Source organism: Apium graveolens, chromosome 6, assembly GCF_009905375.1.
Source record: "Apium graveolens cultivar Ventura chromosome 6, ASM990537v1, whole genome shotgun sequence".
NCBI classification, from domain to species: Eukaryota; Viridiplantae; Streptophyta; class Magnoliopsida; order Apiales; family Apiaceae; genus Apium; species Apium graveolens.
In genome coordinates, this window is record NC_133652.1 from 34,692,255 (window position 1) to 34,708,685 (window position 16,431).

General features: G+C 44.0%; 1 protein-coding gene across 1 annotated transcript; it reads right to left on the reverse strand.

Moving 5' to 3' along the window:
* Positions 1-1,153: 1,153 nt before the first annotated feature.
* LOC141664884 (uncharacterized) lies at positions 1,154-7,417 on the reverse strand. The gene has a single exon (XM_074470842.1). It carries the CDS (start codon positions 7,415-7,417, stop codon positions 1,154-1,156), a length of 6,264 nt encoding a protein of 2,087 aa, XP_074326943.1.
* Positions 7,418-16,431: the final 9,014 nt, after the last annotated feature.

Genomic DNA, 16,431 nt, shown 5'->3' on the forward strand with positions numbered 1-16,431 from the left:
GGAGACTCGGGCCAATGCCGAGGGCTCAGAAGACACTTGGAAGAAAAAGCTTGAGGATGCGACTGAGAAACTTAATAAAGAACTTCAAGATGAGAAATCAGCCAAAGAGAAGCTCAAGTTGGATCATGTTGCTGAGAAAGAGAAGACAGACTCCCAGCTAAAGGACCTTACAGACCGTGTTGCTAAGCTGGAGAGGGAAGCTAAAGATGCTGCTGATGCCCTCCCAATTACCATTAGTGAGGCTGAGGACAGGGGATCTGTTAACTTCATGAAAGTCTTCTTAGAAAAGATTGATGACTTTGATTGGTACAGGTTTGATGAAGAAACCAGGAAACTTGCTGATGACCTTAGGGAGGAGATGAGGAGGGGAGCGACTAAATGAGGCTCCTTGATCTCTTCTTTATTCCTCTCAGATTTTATCTACTAGACTCATTGGAGGTGTGAGCACTCCATTTATTTGCCTTGTACTTGTAGACTTGATTTCTTCGACTTATCTTGATGCTTTTTTGGAACCTTTATTGGCTTGATTTATTTATGCATCTTAATACAATAAAGTTGCAAAATATTTTATGATCACTTATGAGATGATAATTGTGGCAACGTGATTGTTGTCCACCAGCCTTGTGTTCCATGATGCTAGCGTGTAGGCCTTGCATCGAATCATTGGCATGCGCAGCACATTGTGATAGCATGTCTAGGTTTTCTTTTTAAGTCTTCTCAATATTTGCTAGCTCTTTCCAAGAGGATTAAAATAAATACGAGAGACATCATGTAATTATTTTCCATGTGTGGCTTTATCTTAGTCGTCACTTCATGAGTTAACATTAGATAGACTTATGGACGAGAATCCTGGATTGCAGTAGAGACCTCTTGGGGGCCTCCCAAAGCTTTACCCTAGATTCTTTTTCCTCGCATTGACATGCTGGCCTAGTTCCGAAAGTGCTTCGAATGCTAGAACACAAGTAAAATGACTTTAACAGTAAAAGTTAAAAATTTGAAGAATAAACCATGCATAGATAATAAGGGACGAAGCCCAATGTCATTACATCTATTAGGGGAGGCGTTTATATAACCACTACCCCCTAGACTGAGGATGTTATTTTATTCATACTAAGTCTTTAAATAAATAAGGCTACCAATTGATGAATTCCCACTACTGGTAGTATTTCCTGAGATGCTCCGCATTCCATGCTCGCGGAACAAGCTTGTCATTCATGTCTGTCAAGTGATAAGTGCCTTCCCAAAGTACAGATTTCACCTTGTAAGGACCTTCCCAATTTGCTCCAAAGACCCCATGACCCGGGACCTTGGTGTTTGGCATTACCCTCCTCAAGACTAGATCTCCCACCCGGAGGGGGCGGGTCTTCACTCTCCCATTATAGTGCCGCGCAGTCCGCTGTTGATAGGCTGCTAGCCTTGCTTGGGAGTCTTCTCTTGTTTCTTCAATCATATCCAGATAGAGCCTGTGATTAACCTCATTAGCTTTGGGGTCATAGTGATCTCTTCTAAATGAGCCTGACCCAACTTCCACGGGGACCATGGCCTCACACCCATAGGATAGAGAGAATGGGGTCTCTCCAGTTGTACTTCTTGGGGTAGTGTTGTAGGACCATAACACTTTTAGCAATTCCTCAGGCCAATTTCCTTTGCTTTCTTCGAGTTTACCCTTCAAGGTACGTTTGATAATTTTGTTGATAGCCTCCGTCTGCCCATTAGTTTGGGGATGACTAATAGCGGAAAAACCTTTTTTGATACCCAATGCCTCACAGAACTCCCGCATTTCCTTGCTGTCAAATTGCTTCCCATTATCTGAAATAAGTTGATAAGGGATCCCGTACCTGCATACAATGGCCCTGTAGACAAAGTCCTTGAGTTTCTTCGCGGTGATAGTGGCAAGGGGCTCAGCCTCGGCCCACTTGGTAAAGTAGTCCACTGCGACAACTGCATACTTAACTCCTCCTTTTGCTTTGGGAAGCTCCCCTATGAGATCTATCCCCCACATAGCAAAGGGCCAAGGACTCATAAGAGAAGTGAGATGAGTGGCCGGAACGTTGCTGAAGTTGGCATACCTTTGGCACTTATCACATGCCCTGGAGAATTCAAAAGCATCTTTTTTTAGAGTAGGCCAATAATAACCCTGTCTGAGAATCTTTTGGGCTAGCGAGCTACCCCCCGAGTGATTGCCACATATGCCTTCATGCACCTCCCTTAGGATGTAACTACATTCTTCTCCGCCTACACACCTCAGTAGTGGTGTGTTGAAGCCCCTTCTATAAAGAATCTCATCATAGATGACATAACGGGCCACCTGATACTTGACCCTTCTAGCCTCCTTCTTTTCTTGGGGAAGAGTGCCTGTCTTGACATAGTCCCAAATTGGAGTCATCCATGTTCGCCCCAAAGCAGCAATCTCAAAAGTAAATTCTTCAGGAACACTGGGTTTGTTTTGAATTTCGAGAGGGATGACTCCAAGTAAGGTGGCCTCTCGTTGAGAGCCCAATTTGGCCAATGCATCAGCCCCTGTATTTTCATCCCTTGAGATGTGCTCCACTCTCACTTCGTTAAAAAGTTTGATGATTCTTTGTGCACATTTGAGATATAGTTCAGTTCGGGGTCCCCTAGCCTGCCATCCACAACCAATATGGTGGGTGACCAACATTGAGTCACTGTAAACATTAAGATTCTCCACCCTCATCTCCAGAGCTAGTTTGAGGTCTATAATGAGAGCCTCGTATTCAGCATCATTGTTGGTTGCCTTGAAGGTAAAATGGATAGCACTTCGCAACTTGTGCCCTTCGGGGGTTATTAGTTCTATCCCGGCTCCTGATCCTTCATTGTTAACAGCCCCATCAACGTATAGATCCCACCATGGGGTACAATTCTGCTTATTATCGAAGGGTTCATCTACCCCTGGGACTGCTATGAGAGCCGTAGAGTCTTCCACGGATTGAGGGGGGAACTCAAGTATGAAGTCGGCCAACGCTTGGCCCTTCAAAGCACCTCGAGGCTTGTATTCTACATCAAATTGACTGAGCTCAACTGTCCACTTAAGAAGCCTTCCTAACGTCTCAGGCTTGTGCATGACCTGCCTCAAGGGGTAGGCAGTTCGTATTTCAATTTTATGAGCCTGAAAGTAGGGCCTTAGCTTGCGTGAGGCCAATATGAGAGCATATGCCAACTTTTCCATGTTAGAATATCTAGTCTCGGCATCCAGCATTCTTTTACTAACATAGTAGACTGGGTATTGAACCCCTTCCTCCTCACGAATGAGCACAGCACTGATAGCATGTTCTGAAACAGCAAGATAGATAATAAGGGTCTCCCCCACCTTGGGTTTTGAGAGGAGGGGAGGCTTCCCTAGGTGTTCCTTAATCTTTTGAAAGGCCTCCTCGCATTCAGGAGTCCACTCGAATTTCTTTCCAACTTTTTTGATGGCCTTGAAAAACTCATGACACTTGTCAGATGACTTAGAAACAAAACGGTTCAAGGCAGCTATCCTCCCTGTGAGACTTTGGACCTCCTTGACATTCCGAGGAGACCTCATGTTCATCAATGCCTGAATTTTTGCTGGGTTGGCCTCTATTCCTCTGTGGTTTACAATGAAGCCAAGGAATTTTCCGGACTCTACTCCAAACACACATTTCTGGGGATTGAGCTTCATTCTATATTTTCTCAAGATGTCAAACATTTCGGTCAAGTGATCAATATGATCGGAGGCCTTTCTAGACTTAACCAGCATGTCATCCACATAGACCTCCATGGTCTTCCCAATTTGCCTTTCAAACATCATGTTCACCAATCTTTGATAAGTGGCTCCTGCGTTGAGGAGACCAAAGGGCATCCCGATGTAGCAGTAGAGACCTCTATCCGTGATAAAAGACGTATGATCCTGATCAGGGCCATATATGGGGATTTGATTATACCCTGAATAAGCATCCATGAAACTAAGGAGCGCATGACCTGCTGTAGCATCTACTAGCTGATCAATCCTTGGCAAAGGAAAACTATCCTTTGGACATGCCTTGTTAAGATCCGTGAAGTCGACGCATGTCCTCCACTTCCCATTCGGTTTTTTTACCAATACCGGATTTGCTAGCCACATAGGGTAGAAAGATTCTCTGACCAACCCTGCTTGGAGAAGTCTGTCCACTTCTTCTTTGAGAGCCTCAGCTCGCTCCCCACTAATAGGTCGCCTTTTATGCCTCACTCCTTTTTTATCAGGATCAATGTTAAGCCGATGACACATCACATTGGGGTCGATCCCCACCATATCAGCATGAGACCAAGCGAACACATCTAAGTTTGCTTTGAGAAAGATGGTATGCTTTTCTCTAAGTTCCGGGGACAATTGAGAGCCAATTTTGAGGACTTTAGAAGAGTCATGTGCATCTACTAAAATAGAAATTGTGTCCTCAGCTGCTCCTGCTCTTTCAACATGCTCTGGGATACGTGGATCGAGATCGATGTTAAGATCCTTCACAATGCTAGGCTCCCCTATTTCCTGCATAGTGACCCCTGAGGCGGGTTCAAGTTCAGAAGTGAATGTAGTATCGAGAGTGATTATTCCAGGAAGGTCTACCAATGCAGATGTCTCCTTGAGAGCCCCTTTTCCCTTTAGGGCTCTCATAGCAATCTGTTCAGGGGTCTCGTCTTCATCACTTGCTTCCTCAATAATACCTTCTTGGAGAATCATGACTGGTTGAGAGGCTTCCATCATGATAGCCCCAGGGAGAGGCTCCACCTGTACACCTAAGCCTTCGAAATATCCGTCTGGGAGCTCTTCAATGGAGATAATGTTCACGGTCCCTTTCCTTTTTTTAGATCCCTCACAATCTTCCATTTCTACATCATCTGAACAAGAGACGCGCCCTTTGGAGGCTGCTTTCAATGCTTTATTGTAGCAGTCTCTTGAGTCATACTGAGTTCCTCGGACACATCCCACCCCATGGGGGGTTGGAAATTTCATGGAGAGAGCATGGATGGAATTTACTATCTTCATCATTTTCAAGATTGGCCTCCCAATGATGGCATTATAGGCACATGGTTGATCAACAACTGTAAATTCAGCCACATGAGTTGCCGTGCAGGGCTCATCACCAAGGGTGATAGGCAGCTTTATGAGCCCCTTTATGCCAATCGAGTTTCCTGTGAAGCCATAGAGATGTCCCGCTGTTGGTGACAAATCTTTATCGAGAAAACCCATCTTCTTATAAACATCATAAGTGAGAACATCGGCTGAACTTCCAGTATCTACGAAGACCCGATGAATGTTGGTGGTACCGATCTTAGCCTTTACTACCAAGGCATCAGAATGTGGGTGATGAACCCATTTCGCGTCTTCCCTAGTAAATATGATGTCTTCGTCTTCCCCTTCAAAATATTGTGGAGGACGATCCGCTAGATGATAAACATTAGTGAGAGGGAGCCCCTTAGCCTCGCGGGCGTATCTTTCCATTGCCTTATTACTGTTCCCCCCTATATGAGGCCCTCCCATGATCACATGTATGCTGTTCTCTCGTGTGCCTCTTGCTGAGGGCTCATCATTTTTGTCAACTGGCGGGGGCACTTCATGGTAGCCAACTCCTCCTGTCTTGTACTTTTTTACTTCTCGCACAACCCATTCAGTGAGCTTGTCATTACGAATCAGGTCCTCTATCTGCTCCTTCAGTTTCCAACAATCTGCGGTCTCATGCCCAGTCTGCTCATGAAAAGCACAATATTTTTTGGTGTCTTTGGTTCCAAATCTATTCATTTTAGGAGGCTTCTTGAACATGCCCTTATTCGAATTTACAGCATATATATGTTCAATGGAAGCGACCAAGGGAGTGTAAGTGGGCTCCCTCCTGTCCCCCGTCCTTCCTCGCTGTGGGGACCTTTCCCTTGCATTTCGGTCCCTCCTAGGGCTCTCACTGCGATCTCTACCATTTCTTTTTGGACTCCAAGACATCTTTCGCTTACTCCCCCTTCCCTTATTGTTGCTGCTGCTGCTACCTCCACTCTTTTTCAAATCCTGCATAGATTTTTCTATCCACTTGAAAGGTTCTGCTTGGGCATGAAAATCAGCAAGAGTAGAAGGGGTTTGAGCCTGCATATGTTTCCAGAATTTTGTTCCTTCCCTGAGCCCAGCAATTAAGAAATTTTTGACGGCTTCTTCACTTGCATCTCTTACTCGGGGGACTTCTGCATTGAATCTTATGAAGTAATCTTGAAGCGTTTCACCCTCCCTCTGCCTTATATTGGCCAGGGTGGCTACAGGGGGAGCATACAACATTGAAGACTGGAACTGCTTAATGAAGATATCGGCGAACTGCTCCCACGAGTCTATGGTGACGTGAGCCCCTAATTTAGAGAACCACTGCTGAGCACTACCCCGAAGAGAGGCCGCGAACAACCTGCACCTGGCCTCGAGTGAGACCTGATATACTTCCATTTCAGTGTTGAAGCGGATCAAGTATGCAGCTGGGTCAGTGTCCCCTTTGAATGTCAAATCTGGATTAGTTCTAAATCCCGGGGGCAAAGGAGCGGTCCTGATTTCTTTAGTAAAAGGAGAGAATGTCCCCATTGTATTAATGACATTTTTATCCGCATCCATCTTATCCATGAGCTTCTTTAGTTCCTCAATCTTCAAATCTCCAATCCTTACATTAGGGGGAGCCTTGCTGGGAGGCTTAGCAGTTGCACTGGAATGCCCTTCCTCATTGTGTACAGACCCTCTTTTCTTGGGCACGGACCGTTCCGGGTCACGTTGGGAGGACCGCACACCTTCTCGATGAGAGGGGGGTCGCTCTGAACCATGATCGTGACTCGGGGGTCCTCTTTTCTGCCTTTCAGCCTTCATTTTTTCCAGTTTGAGCCTCAAATCATTTTTAGTGAGCTGTACACCGATCCTATTAAAGACACTGGTTGGCCTAAGCTCAGATGAGGCTTGGCCTTGTGACTCATTTCCTTTCTTTTCTCCATCCCCATCTGTTTCATGGGTCTCGCCTTCATCCTCCTCATTGAAATCGTCAATTAACTTTTTCTTTGTGCTACCACCTTTAGCACCCTTTGCAAACTTCCTTCCTCTCTTCTTCTTCTTTTTGAGGCCGCTACGACTCTGCTCCACTTTTCCCACTCGCTTACCCATGTCCTCCAATTGCGCTCCTATTCTTTCCAAATAGGAGAGGACCTCCTCATTTCCTGGCGAGGGAGTGATGGGTGTCTCTCCGCCTGTTGACTTTGGGTCCTCCAAGTCGTTTGGGCCCTTAGAGGAACCGATAGGTGGAGGCCCTGAGATTATCAAGGTCTTCTTAGTAGGAATTTTCACGTTGAGAGTCTTTTTATCGAGGGGGCGTTCAAGACTCTTTGGTGGATGACCTTCAGGCGACTCGGTCTCCACTTCCTGGTTTATGCCCTTGCGATGTTTGAAATTAGTCATCTTTCTCCCAATTGATGACAGAGCCCCCTCCTTCTAGCGCCAGATGTTATAGGGAGAATTTGGTATAACAATATTTTGGAGGTTTGCTGAAATCACGGAGCAAAATATGATTATTTTGCTAAGAACGCGAAGAACACGGAATGGATTTTGATGAATGTTGTAGCTGATCTTGTTCGTTGATTCAAAGAATGCCAGAGAGAAAATGTTTTTTCTCCCCTTTTTTCAGACTATTCATCATCCGCAAACAAGAGGCCTACGTACCCTTTTATAGGGGTTCAAGCCACACGTAGTTCTTGGAGGACAAGTTACCTAAACGGGCTAGGGTTTGGCCCGGTCCATCAAAGCCCAGGTTCGTTGATCGTTGGATAGTTCGTAGAAAGCCCATATTATTCCATGGCCCAAGCCCAGCTAGGCTATAATAGGTTGTCATGGTATTAGGCGAAGATATCTCGTTGGTGAGGCACGAGACCACCTAGAGGCCTCACATGCGACCCCTTAGAGTCTGGTCATGTGATGTGGTCCCGAAAATATGAAAGTAGTGCTGACCTCGATGAGGCCCTTCCAAGCATATTGTAGTCCCGCTATATTTCCATGATGTGCCCCAATAGGGTCATGTAGTAATAAATTGTTGTAGTTATACCTCCTGTGCAATTGAGATAGCAGTAATAACTCCCACTTGTCTCTTCAAGTCTCTTTAAAATATGAGGTGAAGACTCCTCTCATGTTGATACGAGAGCAGGACTTCCCTACTGTTTATGTAGAGGCCGCCATGTGCACTCAGTAATATAATGGCACGACTCATCTTATTGATATATCCCCATGTGTCAGCTGGTGAAGTCTTGGTCAACATAACGGTACATATCTCTGGTCAATATACCGGTACGAGAGTTCAACTTTATACTCGGACCCAATTATTTTAGTCCAATAATAATAACAATTCTTGTTATGGGTCTGTTTAGAGCCCATATCAATATTCAGGTATAACAAAAATTATGAAATATTTTAATAATTGAATTAGTATTATCTAATGTTTTCTAGAAGAATTCACTTAATTGTGTAGTATTAATATGCTATTTACGTAGAGTTCACGTGCAAAATATGATATTATGTAGCAAAGTTCGCTTTATTATGTAGTATTAATATGCTATTTAAGTAGAGTTCACGTATAAAACTTGACCTTATCTTTAGTATTAAATTAGGGTTCTGCTACAGAATTTTACATGCAAAATGTCGTATTTATGTATTATATTTTCAAAATATTTTTAAGCATACACAAGTGATGTATATATGTTTACATCTTGAAAATCTATTTAAAATTTAGGGTTCCGTAGCAAATTCGAATGATTTAAGGTTCTATTTTAAGGATTGTTTTTAATTTGAGCGCGGCCTTGCACAAGTTACTATTTTAATTTTTCTTTATTCGTCATACATAGAATTTTTTGAACTTAGAGAATAATTTTTAGTACTAAATTTAATTATCCTCACTCAATTTGGCTTGAAAAATTTAAAGATTGTAATTAAAAGGACTATCAAAATGACAAATTATCATTTTGCTTACACTAGTTTAGTATTGTACAAGATTTCTTTCTGTTTACACCTTATTTCATTTTTTTGAACTGTGCAAGACATTAAATTATAATTTGTTTGCACTGTCATTCAAACTCTAGAATACTGAAATTCCGTCCAAGCTCAATTGGCAAGTAGCCCGGTTTTGTTCATATTTGTCCTACATATTCAACATGTCCGGGACTTGCTGCTGAGCCATAAACTTTATTAACTTTGAAATTGAGATTTTTACTCCTAATATCAACTCATGAACTTAGTACATTAGGACATACAACATGCTTTGTAGGAATCATTTTAGAGACTGTGGATATTACATATTTAGTACTGCATTTAAAAAAAATTAGTTGATTGTGGAAATAATTTGACGCAAATTGTGTTTTTTCTAGGATCCAATATGGGTAAATTGAATAAATTCTAAAGTGAGGATATTATAAGTGATCTGCCTGATAGCATTATTGATTCCATTCTGACAAATCTGCCAATAAAAGATGTTGTAAGAACCAGCATTCTGTCTAGCAAGTGGAAGTATCAATGGACAACCATGAGGCAACTTGTATTTGAAGAAAAATGTTTGCATCTTCGTGATGACCAAAAAGTTTCCGACATCATGCGGTTTTTTTTACTTCATGATGGTTCTATTCAAAAGTTCAAACTGTTGACGGAGGAATTTGGTATCAACATAGTTTGAGGTTCGTCGCCGGAATCAAGATCTACGATGGTGGTTCTTCGCCTGAAAAGTGAGCGGAGTGTGGTGGTTGTGATAAATTGGGGGCTGAGATTGCTTAGGGTTGGTGGTGGCTCCTTATGGCTCTCGCTTCCGACCCCTCACAATTTGCCTACGTATCCCTATTTATAGGGAATCAAGCCCACGTAGTTCTTGGGGAATAAGAAATCTAATGGGCTTAGACTTCTTATTCCCAGGCCCGGTCCAGAATCCATCTTCCGCTAGCTTTAGGAATGTCCAACTATGAGGCCCAACCGCGAAGGCCCAAGGCTCGTTTGTAATCGCAGGACTTCACGGATAATGCATCTCCCTGCGCAAGGATAACATTCCGCTACAGCTATCTCCCTTGAATTACGAACGCAGGTATAGCCACGGTTCACCCCAAATGCCAGACGCGTCCCTGTCCCCCGAATGAGGATAACCCACCAGATAGCAGGACAGGTGATCCCAAGCTCTTGGGTGCAAAGTGCAGGATGACTCCAAAGTTCTCCAATGAGGACACCCATTGAATACAAGAACAGAGTTCCCAAAGCACACACCAAAGTTAACCCCGCATCCCCAACGAGGACACCCGTTGAATACAGGAGGAGGCCTTCAATCATCAGGCATACCCCTGGAGGCCTTCAAGCTTTTCACGGACATCCCCCTCCTTGACCGTCTCAAGGAGGGAATTCTTCAAAGAGTACCTGCAACAAATATATTAGTGAAAATAATTCTCCATTGCTCCTTCCACGCTTGTCTTGCTTTAAACTTACTCATGATCATGCATTCTTCACACATAGGACGCGTCCTGAACGATTGGGCGCGTCCTGACGCTACGAACTCCACATATTACTATATCTTCCAAGTATCTCTATTTGCTTTGTCTTGAATGAGAACAAGCTCAACCATCCCAAAGTGTGCATCTCCAGGAGGCAGGACGCGTCCTCCCCTTGTAAAATACACATATTTTCCTTGCTTGGCAACCTTATTACCTGTACAGCTCATCCCATTATTTTTACTTATCAGGGCGCGTCCTGCACCTTGGGCGCGTACTGCGCCTTGGGCGCGTCCTCCTCCTTTCAATATCTTCCTGCTCATCTCTTTACATGACAACCCAAAATACAGCCTACACAATCATGGACGCATCCTACATATACAGGGCGCGTCTTCGCTTCATACAATGTAGACCAAAACCTAATTATTCATCTTCTTGCCCCAATTCAATTCCAATTGACCCGTATTTGACCCGAGATGATCCAATACCAAATTTTGGCTATAACAACTACCCCCCGAATTCCATATAAAGTTGGAAACAAAATTGGAATTCTAATATCTACATCCAAGCAAAAATTTGTATCATCCTCCACTCGTATGAGTATGCGTCTTCTACATCTTCCTCTATGAGGGCGCATTCTCAATTAAGGCCGCGTCTTCGGAATCTTATCCTCCTTATTGACCATGACGGCGCGCTCTCACTCTTTGCCGCGTTCACAATTGTCATTCACATTTCTTCCCGCCTTCACCTATGAATACCCCTTCTCTTCCTGATAACTTTAACCTTGGTTTGTCTAGAGAGGTTTACCACTTATGTACCATATCTCTAAGCTTACATGAGCTAACTCGGTATAAGAAACAAGAGAATTTGTACAAAAGTGTGCATCTCACATACCTTGGAAAAGCACAATCCATTAACAAAGGTTTGAGGGTTCTCTAACTTTTTCATCCCAATATTGGTCTCCCATGAGCGCGCCTTAAACTGAAAGGGTCATCATATGAGGGCGCACTCTAAGGAAAGCGCGGCCAGAATAAAACACTAGCTCTCTGATCTTCAAGTAATAAATAATCTTTGACGCAAGGAGGACATGCCTTGTTGGTGATAGTGATCCTTCCACCGATGACACAATACCATTCTATATTTAATTTCCTGCTTCTTTCCAAATCATGACTCCAAACCGCTGATCTCATCTTTTCCACAAATAGTGTGATTCATTTATTCAAATCAAAGTCAAAACTTTTACAATCTTCTTCAATCATCTATTTTTAGAGGGCGCGCCCTTTAAAGAGGCGACGTCTTCCTCAAATAATTAACATCATTAGAGGGTGCGTCCTCTTTACGAGGAGCGTCTTGCTCGATGAGAGGAGCGTCCACGTCGACAAGAGTATCATTCTTGGAGGGCGCGTCCTCTATGAGAGGAGCGTCCACCTCCACAAGGGGAATCACCCTTGGAAGGCGCGTCTTCTCTAAGAGGAGCGTCTACTTCGACAAGCTAACATCCTTGGAGGGCGCGTCCTCTCTAAGAGGAGCGACTTATCTCGACAAGGTCTTCATCCTTGGAGGGCGCGTCCTCTGTCAGAGACGCATCCTCCTCGACAAGGGTATTCATCCTTGGAGGGCGCGTCCTCTGTCAGAGACGCATCCACCTCGACAAGGGAAATCATCCTTGGAGGGCGCGTCCTCTGTCGGAGACGCATCCACCTCGACAAGGGAAATCATCCTTGGAGGGCGCGTCCTCTGTCGGAGACGCATCCACCTCGACAAGGGAAATCATTCTTTAAGGGAGCTACCTCTGTAAGAGGTGCGTCTATCTCGACAAGCTAACATCCTTGGAGGGCGCGTCCTCTCTAAGAGGAGCGGCTTATCTCGACAAGGTCTTCATCCTTGGAGGGTGTGTCCTCTCTAAGAGGAGTGGCTTATCTCGACAAGGTCTTCATCCTTGGAGGGCGCGTCCTCTCTAAGAGGAGCGTCTTATCTCGACAAGGGTATTCATCCTTGGAGGGCGCGTCTTCTGTCAGAGACGCATCCACCTCGACAAGGGAAATCATTCTTTAAGGGAGCTACCTCTGTAAGAGGCGCGTCTACCTCGACAAGCTAACGTCCTTGGAGGGTGCGTCCTCTGTAAGAGGAGCATCTACCTCGACAAGGGTCTTCTACAAAATCTTCATGTAACAAAACTAAATCAAAGATCAATATTTTTAGAAGGCTTTTATCTTCAACAAAGCTCAAGCGATGCAGAAACTATCTCTTGTTGAAACATCTCCCAACGAGCATCTCACGAAGTGGCATCTGATAAAGGGTATCTCACTCTCAGAGACATTTTCTTAAAGTTGAGCGTTTCCTTAAACATGAGTATTTTTCCGACCTTAAGCATCTCTCTTATTTTTAGGAAAAGCCATGTACCTTACTCATGTGGCAATATGTAACACCACAGAACTAATGAGAGGTAACCTACCCCCCGAGCGTGCACCTTGTCAAAAGTACTTTGTAGCCTCATCTTCCTCATCTGAACTAATGCAACTCCCACATTCCCTTTTTGCTAAAGACAACCAGATGACCTTGGTAGTCATATCGAAAGAAGAAGCCTTAACATATGAGCCAAATATGCTTAGGGTGCGTCCTGAAAACTCACTCAGATTATTGAGGATGTGAGGGCGCGTCGCTGAAACTAAACTCTCGACATACTAGGAAGATCATTGTACTTCATTTGCTTCTGTATAAATCATGTATGTAATATCGAGGAAGATCACATGGGTATTTCAATAAAGGCGCGCCTTGAGAGAGATAGCCTTGGAGAGTTTACTTATAACTGTTGAGGATATAACATTATATCCTTAGATGAAGGAGCTCATTCATGTCCTGGGGCCTCACCTTGACAATTAAGGGGCGCGTCCTAGGATTCATGGTACCTCTACTCAGATAGATTCTTTTCTCTTGAAGTTCCAATATTAAGATTCTCCTTGTGGTCAATAAAGTTCACCTCACCATCAATATTTTTTTTTGAGGGCGCGCCTTAAGGAAAGGGCGCGTCTTGAAAGATGAGGAATTAGTTCCAGTCGAGCCATTCTTCAAGTAGTGACTATAACTCATCTGATTATCATGACATCTTCATTGAAAACTTCCATAGACTTTTTCTTCTGAGGGCGCGCCCTGGGAGGGCAATTCTCCACTGAATATTTCACATGCAGAGGGCGCGCCTTAATATATTGTGACGCAGCACTTGGTAACTCATGAGATTTTTTCCTGATAAGATTTCTTACCTACAATAAACACAATTAATATGGAACTTGGAATGTTACCTGGAGGACGCGTCCTAGAGGGACGGACGTGTCCAGTCGGTGAATTTTCCTGGAATTTGCTGAAAATCATATGGGCCCCAAATATTTTAATCAAGGCGCGTCCTAAGAGTTTGTGGGGGATTTTCTCCATGCCAAATCTCTTTCCCAATCCTCTTCCTGCACAAGTCCCAAAAATAAGTAATGGAAAATACAACGAAACTAGTTGAGTGTTACCTTGATGGATCTTGTTAAAGGCGATGACTAGCTCATGATAGTAATGCCTTCTTCTTGGAGTGTTCTCCTCCCGATCGTCCTCAGATTTGCGCCTGATTAAGTCTTCTGAACTGAATAGTGTTCTCAAATCTTCTAAATCAAATAGAATTATTCAGTCTTCTCGTTGGAGTAGGATTCTCCAATCTTCTAAATGGAATAGGATTCTCCAATCTTCTAATTAGAACATGATTCTCCCATCTTCTAGATAGAATAGAATTCTTCAATCTTCTAAATAGAATAGGATTCTTCAATCTTCTATACCAAATAGGTTTCTCCCAATCTTCTTAATGGAATGGGTTTCTTGCAATCTTCTAAGACAAATAGGATTTTTTGGTAAAAATTCGTAGCTGCTGTTTTCCTCTGTTTCCGGGCTGCTCAACTTGGATTGTCCTATCCATATCATCTCTGAATTAAAGAGAATTCAATAAGCTTCGCGTAGGCTGTAAGATCGTTCAAATCTGACTTACGGAACTCGAGATACGGCCCAAACAATGTAAGCAAATCGCTTAACCCACCAAATCCGAATTTTTCATCCAACTTTGCTCCTTTGTGGCCATGGTTATAAACTTCAACCCTCATGGCTGGAAATCATCATCCATGGATCTCCCTCGTGGCCGTGGATATTACATTCAAATCTCCTTCGACCCCCCTGGCCAAAAATATTTATTTTATGGATCTCCTTCGTGGCCGTTGTACGCAACTCCTCCGTGGCTATCCTTCAATTCTTGCGTCAAAGAACCTTCATCGTGACGAGACATCTCTTCCTCCTGAGATTATGATCTTGATGAGCACCCCTCCTTCTAGCGCCAATTTGTTGACGGAGGAATTTGGTATCAACATAGTTTGAGGTTCGTCGCCGGAATCAAGATCTACGATGGTGGTTCTTCGCCTGAAAAGTGAGCGGAGTGTGGTGGTTGTGATAAATTGGGGGCTGAGATTGCTTAGGGTTGGTGGTGGCTCCTTATGGCTCTCGCTTCCGACCCCTCACAATTTGCCTACGTATCCCTATTTATAGGGAATCAAGCCCACGTAGTTCTTGGGGAATAAGAAATCTAATGGGCTTAGACTTCTTATTCCCAGGCCCGGTCCAGAATCCATCTTCCGCTAGCTTTAGGAATGTCCAACTATGAGGCCCAACCGCGAAGGCCCAAGGCTCGTTTGTAATCGCAGGACTTCACGGATAATGCATCTCCCTGCGCAAGGATAACATTCCGCTACAGCTATCTCCCTTGAATTACGAACGCAGGTATAGCCACGGTTCACCCCAAATGCCAGACGCGTCCCTGTCCCCCGAATGAGGATAACCCACCAGATAGCAGGACAGGTGATCCCAAGCTCTTGGGTGCAAAGTGCAGGATGACTCCAAAGTTCTCCAATGAGGACACCCATTGAATACAAGAACAGAGTTCCCAAAGCACACACCAAAGTTAACCCCGCATCCCCAACGAGGACACCCGTTGAATACAGGAGGAGGCCTTCAATCATCAGGCATACCCCTGGAGGCCTTCAAGCTTTTCACGGACATCCCCCTCCTTGACCGTCTCAAGGAGGGAATTCTTCAAAGAGTACCTGCAACAAATATATTAGTGAAAATAATTCTCCATTGCTCCTTCCACGCTTGTCTTGCTTTAAACTTACTCATGATCATGCATTCTTCACACATAGGACGCGTCCTGAACGATTGGGCGCGTCCTGACGCTACGAACTCCACATATTACTATATCTTCCAAGTATCTCTATTTGCTTTGTCTTGAATGAGAACAAGCTCAACCATCCCAAAGTGTGCATCTCCAGGAGGCAGGACGCGTCCTCCCCTTGTAAAATACACATATTTTCCTTGCTTGGCAACCTTATTACCTGTACAGCTCATCCCATTATTTTTACTTATCAGGGCGCGTCCTGCACCTTGGGCGCGTACTGCGCCTTGGGCGCGTCCTCCTCCTTTCAATATCTTCCTGCTCATCTCTTTACATGACAACCCAAAATACAGCCTACACAATCATGGACGCATCCTACATATACAGGGCGCGTCTTCGCTTCATACAATGTAGACCAAAACCTAATTATTCATCTTCTTGCCCCAATTCAATTCCAATTGACCCGTATTTGACCCGAGATGATCCAATACCAAATTTTGGCTATAACACAAACTATCAACATCGCACTTGAAAGAGTCTACCACTATTGATCAATGGCTACGTGTTATATCAAGGAAAGATATAAAAGAGGTAGTTCTTGATGTATATGGATATGAGTGGCGGTTGAATGACCCAAGGATTTCGGTGCCTCGTATTATATTTTCTTTTCAGAAGCTGATCAGATTGAAGCTTTCTGCATTTACAGTCAAGCTTCCTTTAGAATTTCAAGGTTTCCGTTTCTGAAGTATCTTGAGCTAGATGGTGGTGTTACAATCACT